This window comes from Hyaena hyaena, unplaced genomic scaffold, assembly GCF_003009895.1.
Source record: "Hyaena hyaena isolate Hyena2069 unplaced genomic scaffold, ASM300989v1 scaffold_38, whole genome shotgun sequence".
In the NCBI taxonomy this organism is placed as follows: domain Eukaryota; kingdom Metazoa; phylum Chordata; class Mammalia; order Carnivora; family Hyaenidae; genus Hyaena; species Hyaena hyaena.
In genome coordinates this window covers 161725-179955 of record NW_024080670.1, presented here as the reverse complement: position 1 = coordinate 179955, position 18231 = coordinate 161725, and the positions used below count along the sequence as shown (strand labels likewise).

At 48.6% G+C, this 18231-nt stretch overlaps 1 protein-coding gene across 5 annotated transcripts in view; it reads right to left on the bottom strand.

The window, feature by feature from the left end:
- Nucleotides 1-18231, bottom strand: part of TSC1 (TSC complex subunit 1) — a 47038-nt gene that overhangs the window by 9382 nt on the left and 19425 nt on the right. For 3 of the 5 annotated variants that reach the window (XM_039229692.1, XM_039229693.1, XM_039229694.1), the window contains 11 exons: nt 17480-17632; nt 14776-14920; nt 12922-13076; nt 12467-12540; nt 5594-5772; nt 4529-4644; nt 4112-4223; nt 3263-3381; nt 1891-1960; nt 879-983; nt 27-585 (listed from right to left, as the gene is read on the bottom strand). In XM_039229692.1, coding sequence (XP_039085623.1) covers nt 27-585; nt 879-983; nt 1891-1960; nt 3263-3381; nt 4112-4223; nt 4529-4644; nt 5594-5772; nt 12467-12540; nt 12922-13076; nt 14776-14920; nt 17480-17632 — 1787 coding nt within the window. The remainder of the gene's footprint in view (nt 1-26; nt 586-878; nt 984-1890; nt 1961-3262; nt 3382-4111; nt 4224-4528; nt 4645-5593; nt 5773-12466; nt 12541-12921; nt 13077-14775; nt 14921-17479; nt 17633-18231) is intronic. The other 2 variants (XM_039229695.1, XM_039229696.1) reach the window with 2 other exon arrangements.

Sequence of the window (18231 nt, the reverse complement as noted above, 5' to 3'; positions counted from 1 at the left end):
GAAAGAGCGTGGCGCCCGGAACTTACTTGCTGAGCTCCTTGCTGTGTGCGTCCGCTCCCTGCTGAATCAGCCTATCCAGCACTTCCACGGGGGAGGCAGAGGGTGGGTAGTCTTCCTCTGTGTTTCCTTTTGCCTTCTTTAACAGTTCCTTGGTCTTCTTGCTGACAAAATGATGGGCGGTCTTTGGCAATGCCACCTCAAAAAGATGATCGTAAGGGGGAGGCTGCCCCCGTCCAAAGCCCACTCCCCTCTGAGGTGGGATTTTACAGGGGCTGGGGGTGAGGATGCTGGTCTCCAGCGGAGTCTGATGCTCCCTGGTGCCAGCAGGGCTGTCGCTGGCGCCTCCGCAGGGCAGGTCGATGGGAGTGAAGGCTTGCTTTGGTGTGTCGGGCCCAAGCTTGTCCAGGGAGGAGTTTAAAGGCTCAGGGTTCACACTGGCACCCTGAGCACCGGAGGCGGCCGAGTGGGTCTTCCGAGGGCAGCCCGGGAGACTGTCCCGGTAGAAAGGAGAGTCGAAGCCTCCTCGAGGAACCAGGAGCTCGGCGTCGGCCGTGGTGATCTCAGAGAGCTCTTTCGATATTGCCGCTGAGAGGAGGGAGGCAGACAAGAGACACCACGGTAAACAGGCCATCTGGGCGGGGCTGGGCAGGCAGTGCGGGGCCGTGTGACGCCAAGTGCCTCCCGGAGCAACACATAATTGCGGCATCCCTGTACCTGCCTAGGACCCAGAACGAAACTCCCATCCTCTACCCCCCACCCCAAGAGAAGAGAAGCCAAGCAAGCCTGGGGGCATCAACACTAAATCCCAGTTTTAGGGCACGACCAGGGCTTTGTCATCGCATGGCCATCTCGTCCCGGCCCAGAATCCCACACCTCACCTTCTTCTTTATCTTTCTCAACACTATCTTCTTCCGAAGCCAGGTCACCTAAAAACCCGGGAAGGTCACTGAGAGTGACAGAACCTTTGCCACCAGAGAGTTCTTCTAAGGAGAAACAAAAACAGCACAAGTCAAAGAAATACGCGGGTCATCTCACAAGCGTAACGCTGATCGCAGCGCAGCAGCTGGCACCACAGCGTTCTCCCTGCCGAGGGCGTGGAGGAGGGCTTGACGGGGCTCCCCCTCGAGCTACTCCAGAAAGGGAAAGAATGATAAAGAGTCTAATTAAGGGTACGGAAAATTAATTCCACAGAAAATAAAATCCTCCATTCTTTTTTTTAGTTTTATTTATTTGGAAAGAAAGTGGGGGAGGGGCAGAGAGAAGGAGAGAGAGAATCCTAAGCAGGCTCCGCGCTGTCAGCACAGAGCCTGACGAGGGGCTCAAATTCACGAACTGTGAGATCATGACCTGAGCTGAAACCAAGAACTGGATGCTTAACTAAGTAAGCCACCCGGGCACCCCTAAAATCCTCCATTCTTAAGGTCTCGGAGAACAGATGAAACCAGTCTGACTGGCGCAAAATGCAGGTACTTCACCGCAATAGCTTAAAAGCACTTTTTTGGATGTTATTATTAAATCTGTTTTTATTTTTTATTTATATTTTTTATTATTTTTTAATTTTTTAATGTTTTATTTATTTCTGAGAGAGAGAGAGAGACAGTATGAGAGCAGGGGAGGGTCAGAGAGAGAGGGAGATACAGAATCTGAAACAGGCTCTGGGCTCTGAGCTGTCAGTGCAGAGCCCAATGTGGGGCTCAAATCCACAAACCCTGAGATCATGACCTGAGCCAAAGTCGGACGCCTAACCAACTGAGCCACCCAAGCACCCCTATATCGGTTTTTAGAATTATCTCTGGGCTTCACCGTTGTGTGGTTGTTCCAGAATTTTTTGGTTTCCACATCTAACCCAAGAGGAGACAAGCAAGGTCTAGCATTAGCTAGAGACCTTACCTAATCCTCTGTCGTTCGGGAGATGGTGTTGTCTGTGTAGACAGGGCCTTGATGAATCCGTTCTCTCTTCCTAAAAAGACAGGCACCGTTCACATGACAAGGCAGAAAACTATGTACATGTTCTCTTATGTAAGAAAAATGCCCTAAAACTCTGAAACTTTAACACGTTAGAAAGGAGTTTAAAGCTTAACTCAGTGGTTTTCAAAGTGTTTGGTGTCAGGGTGCCTTTAGAGTCTTAAAAATTGAGAGTCCATGAGCTTTTTTTTATGGGGTTCTATCTATTGATAGTCACCGTATTAGAAATCGAAACAGAAATTTTAAAAACACTTACTAATTCACTGAAAAAGAGCAAACCCTTCACATGTAAACACAGATGACACAATCTTTTATGAAACGGGCCTATAGTTCCCAACACACAGAAAATCGAGGAAGAAGAATGGAAGTATTGTCTGTTGGCAGCTCTTCTGTACAGGGATGGGGAGAGCTGGACTCCCCTGCCTGCCTCTCCTCGCAGCCCTGCAATGCGCTACTCTGGCCACATTGCTGAGGCCTCAGGTTAAGTAGTTATGCGAATACTTAATCTTTCAAATCACACCAAAACCTGACACACTCATTCCTGCAGGTTAGGCAGAGAGTGGGCTCTGGAGCCATGGCACACGGCCCTTCATACTGCGTTCAAATTTTATCACTGGCGACAAAGACTGCCCATCATCTATTTTGAAGTGACAGGCTCAGCTGGTCACGCAATCAATGGCCTGTCTTCTACTCAGGTCTAAATAACTGTAGTCTGTCTGTCAGTCAATCGTTTCTTCAAATAAAACCGGTGCCCCACAAAAATCGCAGCTGGTCCAGCAGCCACCACACCGGTGCCTGCAAAGTAGCTCGTGTTCTCTCTCAGACAATCGTAAACATACATGGTCTCGAGGGCTATGCTGTCACAAAGTTAACCATTTTTGTTCCTTTCTATTAAAACTCTTAAGGAACTGGTGTTTTTGATTTTTTATCTTTCCTCCTGCTAAACTGAAGAAACATGGCTGGTGCCGCCCTCATTTGTGCCATAGGCCAGCCGTTCCCCACCCACCGTTCTGCACACGAGGGCAAATGCCAACCAGGTAGGGAGGGCAGAGCAGGTTAGTATTACTGTGAAGGCGGTCGATCTACTGGGTCCCTGAAAAGGGTTCTGGGGCCCAGGGGGTCAGCAGATCACAACACGAGAGCTGCTGGTTGGCCTATTCGCAGTTGTTCTGATCCAAACCCATCATGTCTCAGGTCCGAACTCCTCCATCTGCCATAACAAGCTTCCTTCCCAAGGCAGGGCTGCCCGTGGGTCACCGTGCACAGCCAGAGGGACCGCAGGCAGGCGCGAGCATACCTTCCTGGGAGGTGTGGCCGTGGTCTGCAGGACGGAGGGGTGCACGTAGTCGTCTGGGTGGCAGAGTGGGGCGGGAGGAGGAGAAGTTGCTGGGGTTCCCAGAGGAGTCCCTTTTCCACCTGCTCACAGACGACATACACAGCATCACTAAGCCTCTTAGAAAACTCCGAATTTGGGGTGCCTGGGTGGCTCAGTCGGTTAAGTGTCCGACTTCAACTCAGGTCATGATCTCACGGTTCGTGGGTTCGAGCCCCGCGTGAGGCTCTGTGCTGACAGCCAGCTCAGGCCCTGGAGCCTGTTTCGGATTCTGTATCTCCCTCTCGCTCTGAGCCTCCCCTGCTCATGCTGTCTCTCTCTCTCTTTCTCAGAAATAAATTAAAAAATTTAAAAAATTTAAAAAAAAAAGAAAACTCCAAATTTCTTCCACCTGCTTGGACTGAAGAAAGCTGCTAGACTTAACTTTCTAGGGATCTAGAGATTTTTTTGTTCTATTGTTTCGTTGGTTTTTTTTTTTTTTATTGCTTCACCTTCTATGTTCTCAAAGCCCCAAGGTTTGCATCAAGTGTCAAAAACAGGTTTACTGGGGCGCCTGGGTGGCTCAGTCAGTTAAGTGTCTGACTTCAGCTCAGGTCATGAACTCATGGTTCTCAAGTTTGAGCCCCACACCAGGAGACTCCTAGTTATTTCCCTTCCCATTCACAACCCCCCCCAAAAAAAAACACAAAACAAAACAACAACAGGTTTAGTACCGCCAGCAGCCCAGACTCAATATCAGACCTAAGACACAGTCCCTTTTCCTACCCAGCGGGCCCAGACCAACCTACCGAGTCCCACCTCAGGCACACATACCAGTTGTACCAAAGACTTTGCTGTAAGGGTGTGACAGATCAGGTGGGACGTTTCCAGGAGAAGTTGGAGGAGTGGTCATACCACAGACCATAGATGGGCTCCAGAGAGTAGCCTGGGAAGTTAACAGGGCATGTCAGCAATGAGAAACCAGTGTCAGATCATCCCCAAGCCTTATATCCCAGACCAAACAGAAAAAGGCATCTTATAGAAGCTCTATGAGGAGACAAGATGCGTTCTGTAAGTTTACACTCCAAGAGAAACCCAAGTGGTAACTGACTTCCCTAACACCACACATCTGTGAAAACAGCTCCTAAAATCAGCAGTATCAGCTTCCCAATCATATGCTAAACCCCGACCCCAACAGGCAGCTTCGCCCGTGAGCGGAGAAGTGAGCAGACACGCTCCGTAACACCATACTTGTGGCGGCTCAGTCAACAGTCGTGTGGACGGGGGACTCAGAGCCTGAGGTGGCTGCCCGGGCGTGTGTAACAATGTCAGCCGAGAGCTGGAATAAGGGGTCGAGGTAGCACTCCCTAAAATGAAAGAGCAAGAGCACGATAGGTTAGTGTGTGATTTTAGATTATTCTGGAAGGAAAAAAATTACAGCATTTTAAACCATTAGATAAGATCCATATTTAAAGAAAAAAAAACTGAGGGGACTCCCAAGGCCCCAGGGACGAAGTGACGTTTGCACAGCTCTTTAAATGCTCTTTGGAAATGAAGTTCAGTTACCTCTGACATCCAGGGAAGCTTCAGACACCTTGATAAAGCGCAGCCTGGATGATGCCTGTAACAGGTACTGTCTACAGATAAGCCTGCCTTTTCTAGAAACCAATTCTACATTGTCCAGATTCACTGGAACTGGGTCAGGGCCACAGCCCGGAGGGCCTCACTGCAACTGCCAGTAACATAGGAAGATTCCCTGCCTGGAAGTCGAATATTTGAGTCCATTTTCCTTTTCCTTTTCAGAAACATGTTAGAAACCCACCCCCAAGTCTGCTGGCAAACTGTCAGGTAGGAGATACAAGAGATCAAGGATGCGGGGCTCTTAAATTAAATGTGAAAAAGGAGGGGTGCCTGGGTGGCTCAGTCGGCTAGGTGGCCAACTTCGGCTCAGGTCATGATCTCATGGTTTCTGGGTTCAAGCCCTGCGTTGGGCTCTATGCTGACAGCTAGCTCAGAGCCAGGAGCCTGCTTCTGATTCTGTGTCTCCCTCTCTCTCTGACCCTCCCCTGCTCATGCTGTCTCTTTCTCTCTCTCAGAAATAAATAAAACATCAAAATAAATTTTTTATTTTTTAAATGTGAAAGAGGAATTAATCAGGACAAACTGGAGGCGAATTCTAATTTTAAGTATTTGGGAAACCGTTCCTAGGAGCTGAAGTGAAGTCTTATTCCAGGATAAGAAAATGAAGTTGACAAAAATCAACAGTGCTTTCCAGAGACAAAGCTGTAAAGCAGTAAGAACCGAAGTCACCCTTACCACAGCTATTCTGCGTGTCGATGTAAGGGCTGGCGGCCATATCAGCCGCACGATGAGGAAAGCGTGCTGACACCTGGGGGGACACAGAGTCACCACCGTCTTCATACGAGGCTTCTGTGGGGTCCAGAGAGATTTTGGCACACTCTATTACAACATCGTGTGTTTCTAATCTCTTCCACCTGGAGAAGGCAACAGAAGATAAGAAATGCAAGGTACAATCCACTTAATCAAACAACTGAAGACTTAAGAATGCTAACTTGGGGGGCGCCTGGGTGGCTTAGTCGGTTAAGCGTCCGACTTTCGCTCAGGTCATGATCTCGCGGTTTGTGGGTTCGAGCCCTGCGTCAGGCTCGGTGCTGACTGCCAGCTCAGAGCCTGGAGCCTGTTTCAGTCTGTGACTCCCTCTCTCTCTGACCCTCCCCTGCTCATGCTGTCTCTCCCTCTCTCTCCTAGAAATAAATTAAAAAAATAAAAAATTAAAAAAAAAAAAAAAAAGAATGCTAACTTGGGGCCGGGCACAGAACAAGGCCCAGCCCAGGATGAGGCTGGAGCACGCCGGCCCAAGGATTAAACAGTACTGATACACTAAGAGTCAGCCTATGTCCTCCCTATTTAAAATGGTTACATCAGGGGCACCTGGGGGGCTCAGTCACTTAAGTGACTTTGGCTCAGGTTATGATTTCACGGTTCATGAGTTCAAGCCCCACGTCCGGCTCTGTGCTGACAGCTCTGAGCCTGGAGCCTGCTTCTGATTCTGTGTTTCTCTCCCTCCCTCCTTCCCTCCCTCCCTTCCTTTCTCTCTCTCTCTCTCTCTCTCTCTCTCTCTCTCCTTCCCTCCCCAGTTCATTCTCTCTCTCTCTCTCAAAAATAAACACTAAGAAATAACTTCCAAAACATTTTTAAAAAAATAAAATGATTACATCAGATTATCAGAAACTAATCTGAAACCAAAAAATCATCAACAAAAGACTAGAAATAGCCTCACAAGAGAACAAACTACACAGAACAGTCGCCAGAGGGAAAGCTCCCTCGGAACAAAGGAAACCAAAGAACAGGGAGACCTGGAAACTCCCAGGGAGCAGAGGCCGATTTGGGGTCACCTATCAAGGCCTGGGGAGTTCTAATCCATCTCTAGACTGGAAATAAGGCACAGAAAGACTCAAACCTAGAGGATGCCCACAAGAACGTGTTTAAGATCATCCAAAAATTCCTGTCACATGATCCACGGTTCTACCTCTAGGCTTTAGCTTATGGACATCAGCACACAACAGGACGCACAACAACGTTCAGCACAGCTTATGGAAGGAAGGAGGGAAGGAGGGAAGAAGGAAAGAAAGAAAGAAAGAACTCAAAGTCAAACCAAGAGGATATATTCTAGAAAGAAAAATTATACCATCATGAAAACGCATGCTTTCGGCATGTCAATGGCTGCCAAGAGTCGGGAAGGACACTGACCACAAAGGACACAAAAGAACCTTGTGGGCGATGAAACATTCGTTACCGTTGACTGTGACTTTTGTCAGAACTTAGCAAAACTGACGAATCTTAGTGTATGTAAACTATACCTTCCTAAAGCCGAATGGAAAAATCATGTTTTCAAGGATTTGGTGACGTAAGATAATCAGGGTATGAGCTTAAATGAAGAAGGGATTCAAAACTACTCAGAGATACGCCCACAAAGCAATGGACCGACCACACTAAGTACTCCAACCAAAAGCACTGAAGTCAGGGGTGACAGTCTCTCCCCTTTCCACCCGTTCAACATTCGCCAAATGTTCTACAAAGCCCTAACAGTTAATACAGCATGCACCTGCTCAGGTATAAACTTCCTTACAGACTCCATCATTTCACTCTGCAGGTTCCTAAGTAAGTAGTGATCTGGGAAGACTCTTATCTTCACGTTCCAAACCTTACAGAAAAGCAGCCCAGCGCTAAGGGCACTCCATGGGTTTCCCCCAACAAAACACCTGCTACTACACAACTGTTCTAGAATGTTCTTCAATCTGAGACGCTGAAAGTGGGATCTCAAATACAGAACAAGAGTCCAGGGCGTGGGCAGCATCCCTAAGAGGAAAGCCGTTCAAGGTCAGTGCCACACATCTGGTCTCCGCGGGTGCTCACCGCTCGTGGTATCTGTGCGTATGGGCAGCCGCTTCCGCCTGATGTGTTCTCAGCATGAGCGGCAAGGGATGGAGTGAGAACAAGGGCCGGGACACTTATGTAAGAACACTGATTTTAGAGATGGAAGTGAGAATCATAATACAGTAGGAATACGTTCAGATGTCTGACTTAATCTGGACCACATTCACGTACAGTATTTCCTCATTCTTAAAGGGACTCTCCATAGAGTAATCTCCCTGAAACTGGGAAGTAAAATCTCATCGGCTGGGGGTTCGTTTTTGTGGCGTTATTTTTCTTTCTCAGGCGAACATGAAACAGAAGTACCCATGGCATCCTACCTTCGGTGAAATACGGGAGTTTCAAAAGTCAACACGGAATTAAAAGGTCCCTCCCAGGCCACGGCCCTCAACCACTTGGGCAGCTGCTCCGGATTCTGCCGGCTGAACTGGTGCCCTGCCTGCATGTTTCTGAAGAATATGCTCTACGCTCTGAACATCCTGATGTACAGACCACACACCACCTAACTTCCTATTACAGGAGGTGAGGATGTAGGCCGCTGCAGTATATCCTTTGCCCTCCTCCCTAATGCTCTCCATACATGCGTGTCATGCATTGGTTTATTCTCAAAATCGGTTTCCAACGATTATTAGGACTAGGTAAGTACTGCGTGTGAGCCAAGCAGCCTAACACGAGACTTCCCTTTCTGTTCGCCTTAGTTTGTCCCAGAGTTTGGATTTTTCTGTTTCTCTTCCTCAGTCTTCTGTGTGTCTATTATAATTCCTCCTAAATTTACTCTAACAGCTCTGAAACAATGCCTAATATAATTTTTACATAACGATATGCAAATAATCTGCCAGAATTATTACCCTCTAAATAGCTCCGTTCTGGAGCCCTTGCTCTCCCACATCCGTTGAGACTGGGTGCTCTTAGCACTGCCATGCACTGTTACCCAACTCTTCCCTTGACCACGATCCTAAGTCAGGTCCCCTCGTTTCCTGGACTCTGTGTCTCCCCTGATCTTACTCTCCTTTTGATGGAACACATGCTCCAGAAGTCAGCTGAGGACGGGGACGTGGGAGGTAAACTGGAGCCCTTGCACGGCTAAAAGTATCGCACTTGACAGGCAGTTTGGCTGGGGCTAGAATTCTAAGTTGAAAACCCTGTAGTCTCAATTAGTCTCAGAAGCCAATACCATTCCGACCTGATCCTTATTACGCATTCTGGTGTTTTCTCTCTCTGAAAGTTTCGTCCCCAGTGTCCTGAAGTTCAGCACACTGAGACTGGGGGCATTCATTCTCACTGGTAGAGCTGGGTGAGCCCCTCCGATCTGGAAATGTGTGTCCGGCAATCCCTGCATAGTTAGATTTCCCTGTATTATCTGAGCTTGTACTGGAAATTTTCTTCTACTATGTCTTTTACACTTTCTTATCCCACAAAAATTTTCTCCTCTCTTTTTAAAACTGTTTTTTCATGGCATGTTTGACTTCCTGGAATGGTTATTTTAAGTATTTTTCTGCTCAGAATACTCTTCTCTATTCTTTGATTCTGCTTTCTGAGACACTCTAAACTCTATCTTTCAGGTCTTTTGTCGAAGTATTTTCTGTAGCTCTCGTTTTTCATATCAAGAGCTCTTTCTCTGGTCTCTGAATGTTCCCCTCCGTGGCGCTCGGACCTCTCCATGGGCTCAAAGGCCTCATCTCAGTGCCTACTACATCCCTGTATCACCGCAGTTCCTTTCTAGCAGCTTCTCTCTTTAGGCTGGTCTCTTGTCTTTTGTGTTAGAGCTTTCTCCAAAATCCAGATGGCCCCTGCCTACCCGAGGGGAGCAAGGCTAAGCCGGCCAGGGAGACTTCAAGTTCATAGCCTAGATGGGAGACTTCCAAGTTCATAGCCTAGACGGGACATACTCCTCCAACTGTACCACCTCCCAAACCCACCAAGCCTATAGTAAGGATTTGTTTCTTTTTAAATAGAAACCTACGAGAAGGAGAAGAACGAGCAGCACTATAGGTTCCTGAAACCGGAAGGCAGATGGCCCAGAGGTAACGAATGCCGCAAACCTGCGAAAGCAGAAGCCTAAGCTCCCAACATATTGAAGCTAAAACTCAACCTGACTTGTACTGCAGAATCCTTAAAAAGGTAAAGAATTTTTACACATCAGTCCTTCTGGAACTGGAGAAGAGCGACAGGTAGATAGGCCAGTTAGCATCGGGATGACAAGGTGAAAACTATTTGAGGGGCAGTTAGAGCCCCAAGGTCCCCGCCCCGACTCTATGCTCCCGGGCAGCAGAAATCTGGGCTATTCTCTGGAGACAGTACAACAGAGTTTCGGGACTGAGCTACTCCAGAAATAGTTGAGGGTGTGAGTACCACTCAAACAAGGGAACTGAGTGTGTCCACTCTAAACGCTGAGAACACCAGCCCCTCCACCACCAGCCTCTTCCCCTCAGCGGCAGCCAGACCCTTCCCAGGCTAGAAAGCAGAAGCCCCTTCTCCACAAAAGCTTGACCAGCTAAGGAGGAACACGATACTGACATCAGTATTTCCAAGCGATGTTCAGGTGGACACATGCAGGAAGCTCAGAGGCGGGGAGTCCCACCCTGTGAACAGACCTTTCCGGTTTCCTTACCCAGATGCATGCAGACTGTCAGATCTTTGCAGAAAGCCTCGAAGACTTCAAAAGAACAAGAGTCAATGGATTACACAGGGAACAAACAACGCTCAGCTTTCTCCAAGACGTGAGAGGCTGTAGCCCTGAAACCCAGAACAGCTACCATTAAGGAGCAGCACTCGGAGAACTGTAAAAAGCTCTTAGATGTTAAACACGCAATGCTAGTAATGAAGCTACGACAGGATTAAAAGCTAAAGATGAAGCTACCTTCAGAAAGAACGAAAGAGCAAGACAGAAGGAACAGGAAGAGCAAAGAACAGCAGAGAAGCACTCTAGGAGGCCCCAGTCTCCACACCAACAGTGCCAGACAGACAGACATGATGGACAGGAGGAAATCAAGCACGAAATAACTAACGAGAATTTCCTAGGGTCTCAAGATAAGAGTTTCCAGATTAAACAACGAGAACAGATTCTGGGCAGGAAACGTCAGAATATGAGAGCAAGGAGGAGACTCTCCAGGCTCCCGCAGAGAAAACACAGCAACACGGCCGGTGAGGAGTGAGAACAGCTTTGGATTTCGACAGCAACACTGGCGGCAAGGTGGTGACGGGACAATGCCCACAGAGGCAGGGGACGAAAACGGAGGTCCGTACCCCGCTGGGCAACTGCTTCCTTTCCCTCAGGCCACACGGGTGTGCTCCATGAAAATGACAGCAATCTGAGAAAAAAGCCATGAGACACGGGGGACGGCAGAGGGGGCAGAGGGAAGCCATGCACTGAGGGCCAGTGTCGTCCCCGCAGCCACTGCTCTGTCTGCCTAACGGAGGGCCATGGCATGCAGATGAGCCCGGCCCCGATCCGTCCCTGCTCAGCACTGATGAAGGCCCCGCTCGCCCTTCTGTGCCTGGGTCAGCCCCACGGGGGGACTCTGTCCTGACCTGCTCCCGGAAGGCGCTGCCGTGAGCCAAGCCACGGCTGCTTGTTCAGGCGGCGCTTCCAGAAGCCGACCCCACTACAGGCCTTGCCAGCTGTGCGAACTTGCACGTGCGCCTGGTGTCTCAGGACTCGTTCGGGAATGACCTTGCCCACTGGCTTCCCTTCAAGAGACCCCGCATAGAGACTCAGACACTTCCTCTTGTCTCCTGCAAACCGTCATCTAATGGTGACAAGACTGCCGCGTCCTTGGCCTGGCCTGGCTTCCTAACTTGCTTTCTAAAGCCCAACAATATGTGTGGTAAAACTCTAAAGAAAAGAAAGAACGATTAACAGAAAAGCAAGAACAGTGGTTTCTCTGAAGAGGGACAGGGAACAGGGAGAAAGATGGCTGGGAATGTTTGTCTGTGACGCCAGGTGGTGGCGTCACGCACGGGTATTCGCGTGACATTGAACTTTACATGCACGCTCCATCTCCCTCTCCACATACAGTATCTCTCACACCCGTAAGCGGCTGCAGGCTGACTGAGGCTCCACGTGGCTGGGAGAGGTTTGCTGTGAGAGGACCAGGCAGTGGGAGATGCCCAAATCCGTGGACAGGTTTCCCCAAAAAGGATTCGATCCTCTGCCGAGGGAGCTGTGAGCCAGAAAACAGCTGGGGGAGGAGCTGAGCCTCTCACAGCTCCATGCAGAGAACACCACTCCACTCTCTGCTTGCTCTCGACTCAACCCCTCCCTCCCCCATGCTGGGTATCCCCAAAGGGGAAGCCTCCAGGTGCAATTTCTCCAGAGCGCACACCCAGAAACGTCTCAGGGTCCCATGGAGGACAGCAGTGGCCTGCTTCTCTGCAGGTGGAGTCTAACTCAACATCCATTCCTGCCACAATCCGCTGGCTTCAACCGCACGGCGCACAGCCTGCCTCCCACAGGCGCTGGCACCAGCGAGCCACGAGCTTTGCCGGGGCTCTGCAGGTCCGTCCGCACCACCCCTGCCCCACTCTGTGGAAAGAGCTGTTCTCTGCTCGTAAGGAACATGCATGAGACTCCTACAAAGTTCCAGCTGCACCAGTCCTTCAAAACACAGTGATTCCAGAAGTAGAAGGGCCTCTATTCCCAGATAATACCTCGACAGGCACATTGCCTAGATCACATGATTAACCTGTCAAGAGAGGCTGTACAATTCTGAGCCACCAGCTTCATTTCTGTACCTTCGCGGGTCCAGTTCGTGGTCCTTGGATCCAGTCACTAATTCTGGGTGAATTCGCACATGCTCCATCATGGGCTAGAAGAATTTGGAGCGACAAATTACAAAAGGCTTAATTTCTGTGGTCTCTCCACACAACCGGAATACTGAATATTACTCGGCAATAAAAAGGAACAAGGCCCCGACACCTGCTACAGCCCCGGTGAACCCTGACGCGCTTTACCACTCCCGGACAACCCCCGCCCCCCCCCTCCCCCCCTGGAGTGCTTCTGCTTCCATGAAACGTTCATCGGGACAGGCACGACTACAAAGGCAGAAAGCACACCAGCGGCTGCCCAGGGCTGGGGCCGGGGGGATCGCTGAGCTTCATTCAAACTCTGTCTACCCCTGAACGCGGAAGCCCCCGCCGTGGGCTGTGTGCACGGTACGCTGAGTATCAAATGGGCGCTCTTCACTTACCCTGACCACTTCTTCAAAGGTGTCCAAGTTCTCTTTCATACTGTAGTGAGAGCGCAGAAATGAGACGAAGTTGCAGGGGTACATTCCATAGAGGCGATGGAAGAGAGCATAAACACTGGCGTGGAGGTGGACAAGATAGACTTCTGTCACGTGGCCTACAGCAGGAAATCACAGATAGGACTCAGCTGGACATGAGGTGACGTGTGCAAAGTGCAGAGCGGGCGCGAGCACATGGCTGCCAGCATGACCCATGGTTGATTTCTGCCACCTCGCTCCAAAGATAGCAAGTGAGTATGTTTTTCTAAAATGCAAATCTGAACACATCAGCACCCCTATTTAAAATCCATCAACGGCTCCCTATGGCCTTCAGATCAACTCCGACCTGCTGAGAGGGGCCCACAGAGGCTCCTACTGATCCACTCCTCCGGGCCTCTGGGTCTCCACCCGACAGTCTGACAACACTGACCTTTCTCAAGATAATCACTCTCCTTAAATTTGTCGTGGGTTGTTTTTTTTTTAATTTTAAGTGAACTCTATGCCACACAGGGGGCTCAGACTCACAACTGAGATCAAGAGGCACACACCCCACTGACTGAGCTGGCCAGCAGCCCCTCCCTGAATTGTGTCACGATACTTCTCCACTGCCCTGTTCAGCAGCGCCTGTTGAGAACAGCACCGTCTCATTCACCCCTGCGCCCCCAGCGCCTGGTATAGAGAGGGGGCTCAAATACTGGCTGAACGAATGTGAGAGATCCTTTTGGAATCAGAGTGTAGTCTTGGCTACGCAGATTTGTAACTAGAGTGAAAACCCTATTATCCAGGAACAAGCCTAAGGAGCTGAGAGCGGGAGACACTCAACACTTAGTGCGCCTGGTCTCACGCAGACCCCGTGGAAAACCTCAGGTCCACAAGCTCCTCTCTAACAGCGGGAGACCACTCCCTTCCTCCCAAGAAGAGCCTACTGAATAAGCCAGCACCACCTGGGTCCTGTGCGTGTCACCTGATCCCCTACAAGAAGCTACAGTATCTGGTGTCACATGGCTTACACGTTTCCTCTTTTCAACAGGAGTATCTGGCGCGGGGCCCGCCAAAAGATCCCAAGTATCACGTGCTTATAGCTTCGGAATCATTTTGATAGAGCAGGACGACCCGCCAATATGGGAAAACATTCCCCCGTGCTCAGAACGGGACCACCGCCTGGAACGCACCGCATTTTCCTGCTTCCTTCTCCTCATAAAGGAGACAGGTTCTCAGGACCAGAGGTGTGTGTTTTGTCACAGAAGACCAGCAGGGGCGCCTGGGAGGCTCAGTCGGTTAAATACCTGGCTTCGGCTGGTCATGATGGGTTCGAGCCCTGCGTCGGGCTCCGTGCTGACAGCTAGCTCGGAGGCTGGAGCCTGTTTTAGATTCTGTATCTCCCTCTCTCTCTGACCCTCCCCTGCTCAGGCTGTCTCTCTCTCCGAAATAAATAAAAACATTAAAAAAAAAAAAAAAAAAAGACCAGCAGAGTAAGACAAAAAGGTTCCACAAGTCTAGTCCTGTACGGCCACAATGGACAGAAGGTGTTTTGACAGATGGAAGTTTACCGACAGTTAGGAAGCTTTACATCCTACCAGTTTCTCTGACAACTAATCCTTTCAAGCCAACACAATAAGGAGGTGTCACCCAACGGTCATGAGGTCATGATTCTTATTCCTGCCTAGCACCCAACGTACTTCCTCAGCTGGCTAGAGACCACCACCCATTCCAGCTAGAAAATTCTACCTGTCCTTCCCTTACAGCTCCTAACCTGTGAAATCGATAACTAAAGCACTCACCTGGCAGGGAGCAACGGGTACGTAAGGACACCTTTACCTGGTTTCTTCAGGCACCATGACGAAAGACGACCGAAGATATCAAAGAAATCATGAAGGTGCTGTTTCCCCGACTGCGGAATCATTGGTAGCATGGTTATCAACACTAAGACACCTGTTGTGAGGACGATGACATCGGTGTCCATCTGCAGAAGGGAAGGTCAAGCAGGAAGAAACACCCGTCAGGCCCAGCGCTCGGATCAGCACTATCAACGCTAAATTCTAAGGGGATCACAAATTAGGGGTCTCCTCGCAGACTCACTTCCCTATCCCTCTGGTTTGCAGGGAACAATACTGAATCACGCTTGACCATGACGAGTCTGAGGCCCCTAGATAAACCCATCTGGGAGAGGAACTTCAACTTGACCTGAGGACGCCTAAGCCCTGTAGCCTGAGGACATGGACAGAAGTAGGACAGGCTGCTTTTTAACAGAACAAAAGAACACTAATGCTTTTGTTTATTCAGCCAAAATATTTACTTTCATTAATCAATTTCAAAAACACTATACAAGGGGGCACCTGGGTGGCTCAGTCAGTTAAGCGTCCGACTTTGGCTCAGGTCATGATCTCACGGTTCGTGGGTTCGAGCCCTGCGTCGAGCTCTGTGCTGACAGCTAGCTCAGAGCCTGGAGCCGGTTTTGGATTCTGTGTCGCCCTCTCTCTCTGACCCTCCCCTGCTCATGCTGTCTCTCTCTCAGAAATAAATAAAAAACATTAAACAAACAAATAAGAACACCACACTTGTCAAGTACTTCACTACTTTTTAAAATTCTTTTTATCATTTATTCACTTTTGAGAAACAGACTGTGAGCACGGGAGGGGCAGAGAGACACGGAATCCCAAAGCAGGCTCCAGGCTCTGGGCTGTCAGCACAGAGACTGACGCAGAGCTTGAACCATGAACCATGAGATCATGACCTGAGCCGGAGTTGGCACTAAACCAACTGAACCACCCAGGCGCCCCAAGTGTTTCACTATTTTTTAAAGGATTACAGTAGAAATATATAATTTAAGAAGAAATGAGAATACTGCTAACAAGTCTACTTAATGGCTTATCTTCATAGCATTTACAGATCAGCAAATAAAAGAAGATATGCTGACCGCTGACCACGTCTATAGTTTAAATAGCATGTCAAACAATTTCAGGCTAATTGAAGACACTTAGTACCCAATAGAAAATGAATCAACTCAGAATAGCTACAGTGGCTCACCTGACCCATAATTAAATCATGAATGTTTGCCATGTAACTAGAATTCAGATTTAAGAAACAAGATATTAATCAAAAGACTGCCATGCAGGCTAACATGTTCATTATTTCTGTCAAAAAAGGAAATCTAGGAGTCTAGAAATAAAGTCTTAAATAGATTTAGTTTTTACATCAAGCACTAAGACTTCTGTCATGGCGGGTATCTATCTAACATAAAGAATGCAAAATACTGGTAGTTGAATCGAGAATACATAACCAGCTCCGGTAAAAAGGACGAACCCTAATTTTGTTTACGATAATAGTCTAACAGAGCTTGGGTTAACAGTCCAGGAGTAATTTTAAAGTTCACCCATTTGGAAAAGTTAAGTATTTTACAATCTGAACTAAACTGTGTGCCTCAAAATGGAGTTATATTCTCACCAACTCATTCACAAAAAAAAATAAGTTAACACTGTTTCTATTTTTTTTTTCTTAATGTTCAATGCATATTTTATAATACCCTACCAGGGTGACTCCTTGGGACCCACTGCTAGGGATAATGCAACTTATCCCTGTTGGCGGAGACAAAAATCGATTTGCACGGTGCCAAATCAGGTGACCCAAAGGTACTGCCATCCCAGAACAAATACTACGGGGTATTTTCATGTCTCTGTGACATGAAAATTTTGTTGATAGAAAACAAGTCCAGAAATTAAAACAGATAAAACAAAAAGCCTTGAGTATTTCAGCAAGCCACTGTCAATACTAAAGCCCTGAAGTTCTATTTAGGTTTTGACTCACTGTATAGACAATGCACTGAATTTAGTGCAAAAAGAAGAATGTAATTCAGTAGGCCTTCTCTCAACAAAACCTTAATTACAGCTGCAACTAAATTAGGTTCCCAAATGGTTAAAAAGGGGCGCCTTTTAACTGGCTCAGTCGGTTAAGCATCTGACTTCAGCTCAGGTCATGATCTTATGGTTCATGAGTTCGAGCCCCTCATCGGGCTCTGTGCTGACAGCTCAGAGCCTGGAGCCTGCTTCAGATTCTGTGACTCCCTCTCTTTCTGACCCTCTCCTGCTTGCACTCTGTCCCTCTCTCAAAAATAAACACTAAAAAATTTCTTTTAATAATAAAAGTTAAAAAAAAAAAAAAGAGCTGTTGGCCATTTTTCTACTAGCAAAAGGAGAATTTAGAAATAAGGGTTCCCCCAAAGAGAACCCAGATATTTTAACTGAGGGAAGGTTGGACAACAATGGAATCAAAGAGGGCTGGGATAATGCTGTCTTGAACCAATCTGACTGAAGCGTTGCCCCATTTGTTTGGACAGAAGATATGCGACCGTCACCGGGACCCACGAGGACTCACTAAGCACCAACCCTGGACTACGTGACATTCCAGGAAAGCCAAACACTTAAAGTTTCTAAACTCTCAAAATCTAGCTTGCCTGCTTTAAAGTAACTCAGACTTGCAGCAGCACATTCATAAAGCGTTTCGTCCCAACCCACACACACTGTACCTTGAGACATTTGAGTAAAGAAGGCAAAAGAGGCGCTTGAGACAGCTTGTGCTTCCAGGGCGGCTGCAGCCTGATGACGTGGCCCAGCAATGACAGGGCGGGCAGCCGGGAGGCGGCTCTGCCCACGCAGTCATTCATTTTGTCCAAGAGGTGCTAAAAATGTAAAAGAACAGGGGACACACATCTCAGTAAGGCCGGAAGGAGGCGGGAGGGAATCCTCACGTGACTGTACGGAGGTCACTCACACAAAGGTAGTGATGATTTACTCCAGTCCCTCAAGACTTTGCTCCAACAAATGATTTTTAAAAACCACACTGGCGAACAAAATCCGGTTGCGTTTGGCCTGAGAGAAGGCAGCCAGCTGGCAAGTCCAGTGAAAGGTGGAGCAGACTCCTTCACGGACCCTCTCGTTAAGTACAAATAAGCCACTTCTCCCAGTAGCCCCTGGTCCCAGGCCTGCGGTAGGTCCGATAGGTTGCTGACACTGGGAGAGATCCTGCTGTGGCCACTTATTGCTGCTGGGGCCCCATCTACATGGTTTGGCCCCAAATATCAGTCAGGTAGTCTAGAAGTTAAAATTCAGCTCAGAAAAACAACTAGACAAAACTCAAGTCCAGGGAAGCCACCAGCACTCGGGAACTCAACGCCTCCCAAAGTACGCAATTATGACACTCTGTGGGCCGTTCACCACCAACGGACATAAGACACAAAGGAGCCCTCCACGCACCTGGTGCTCGGCCACAGGACTCGTC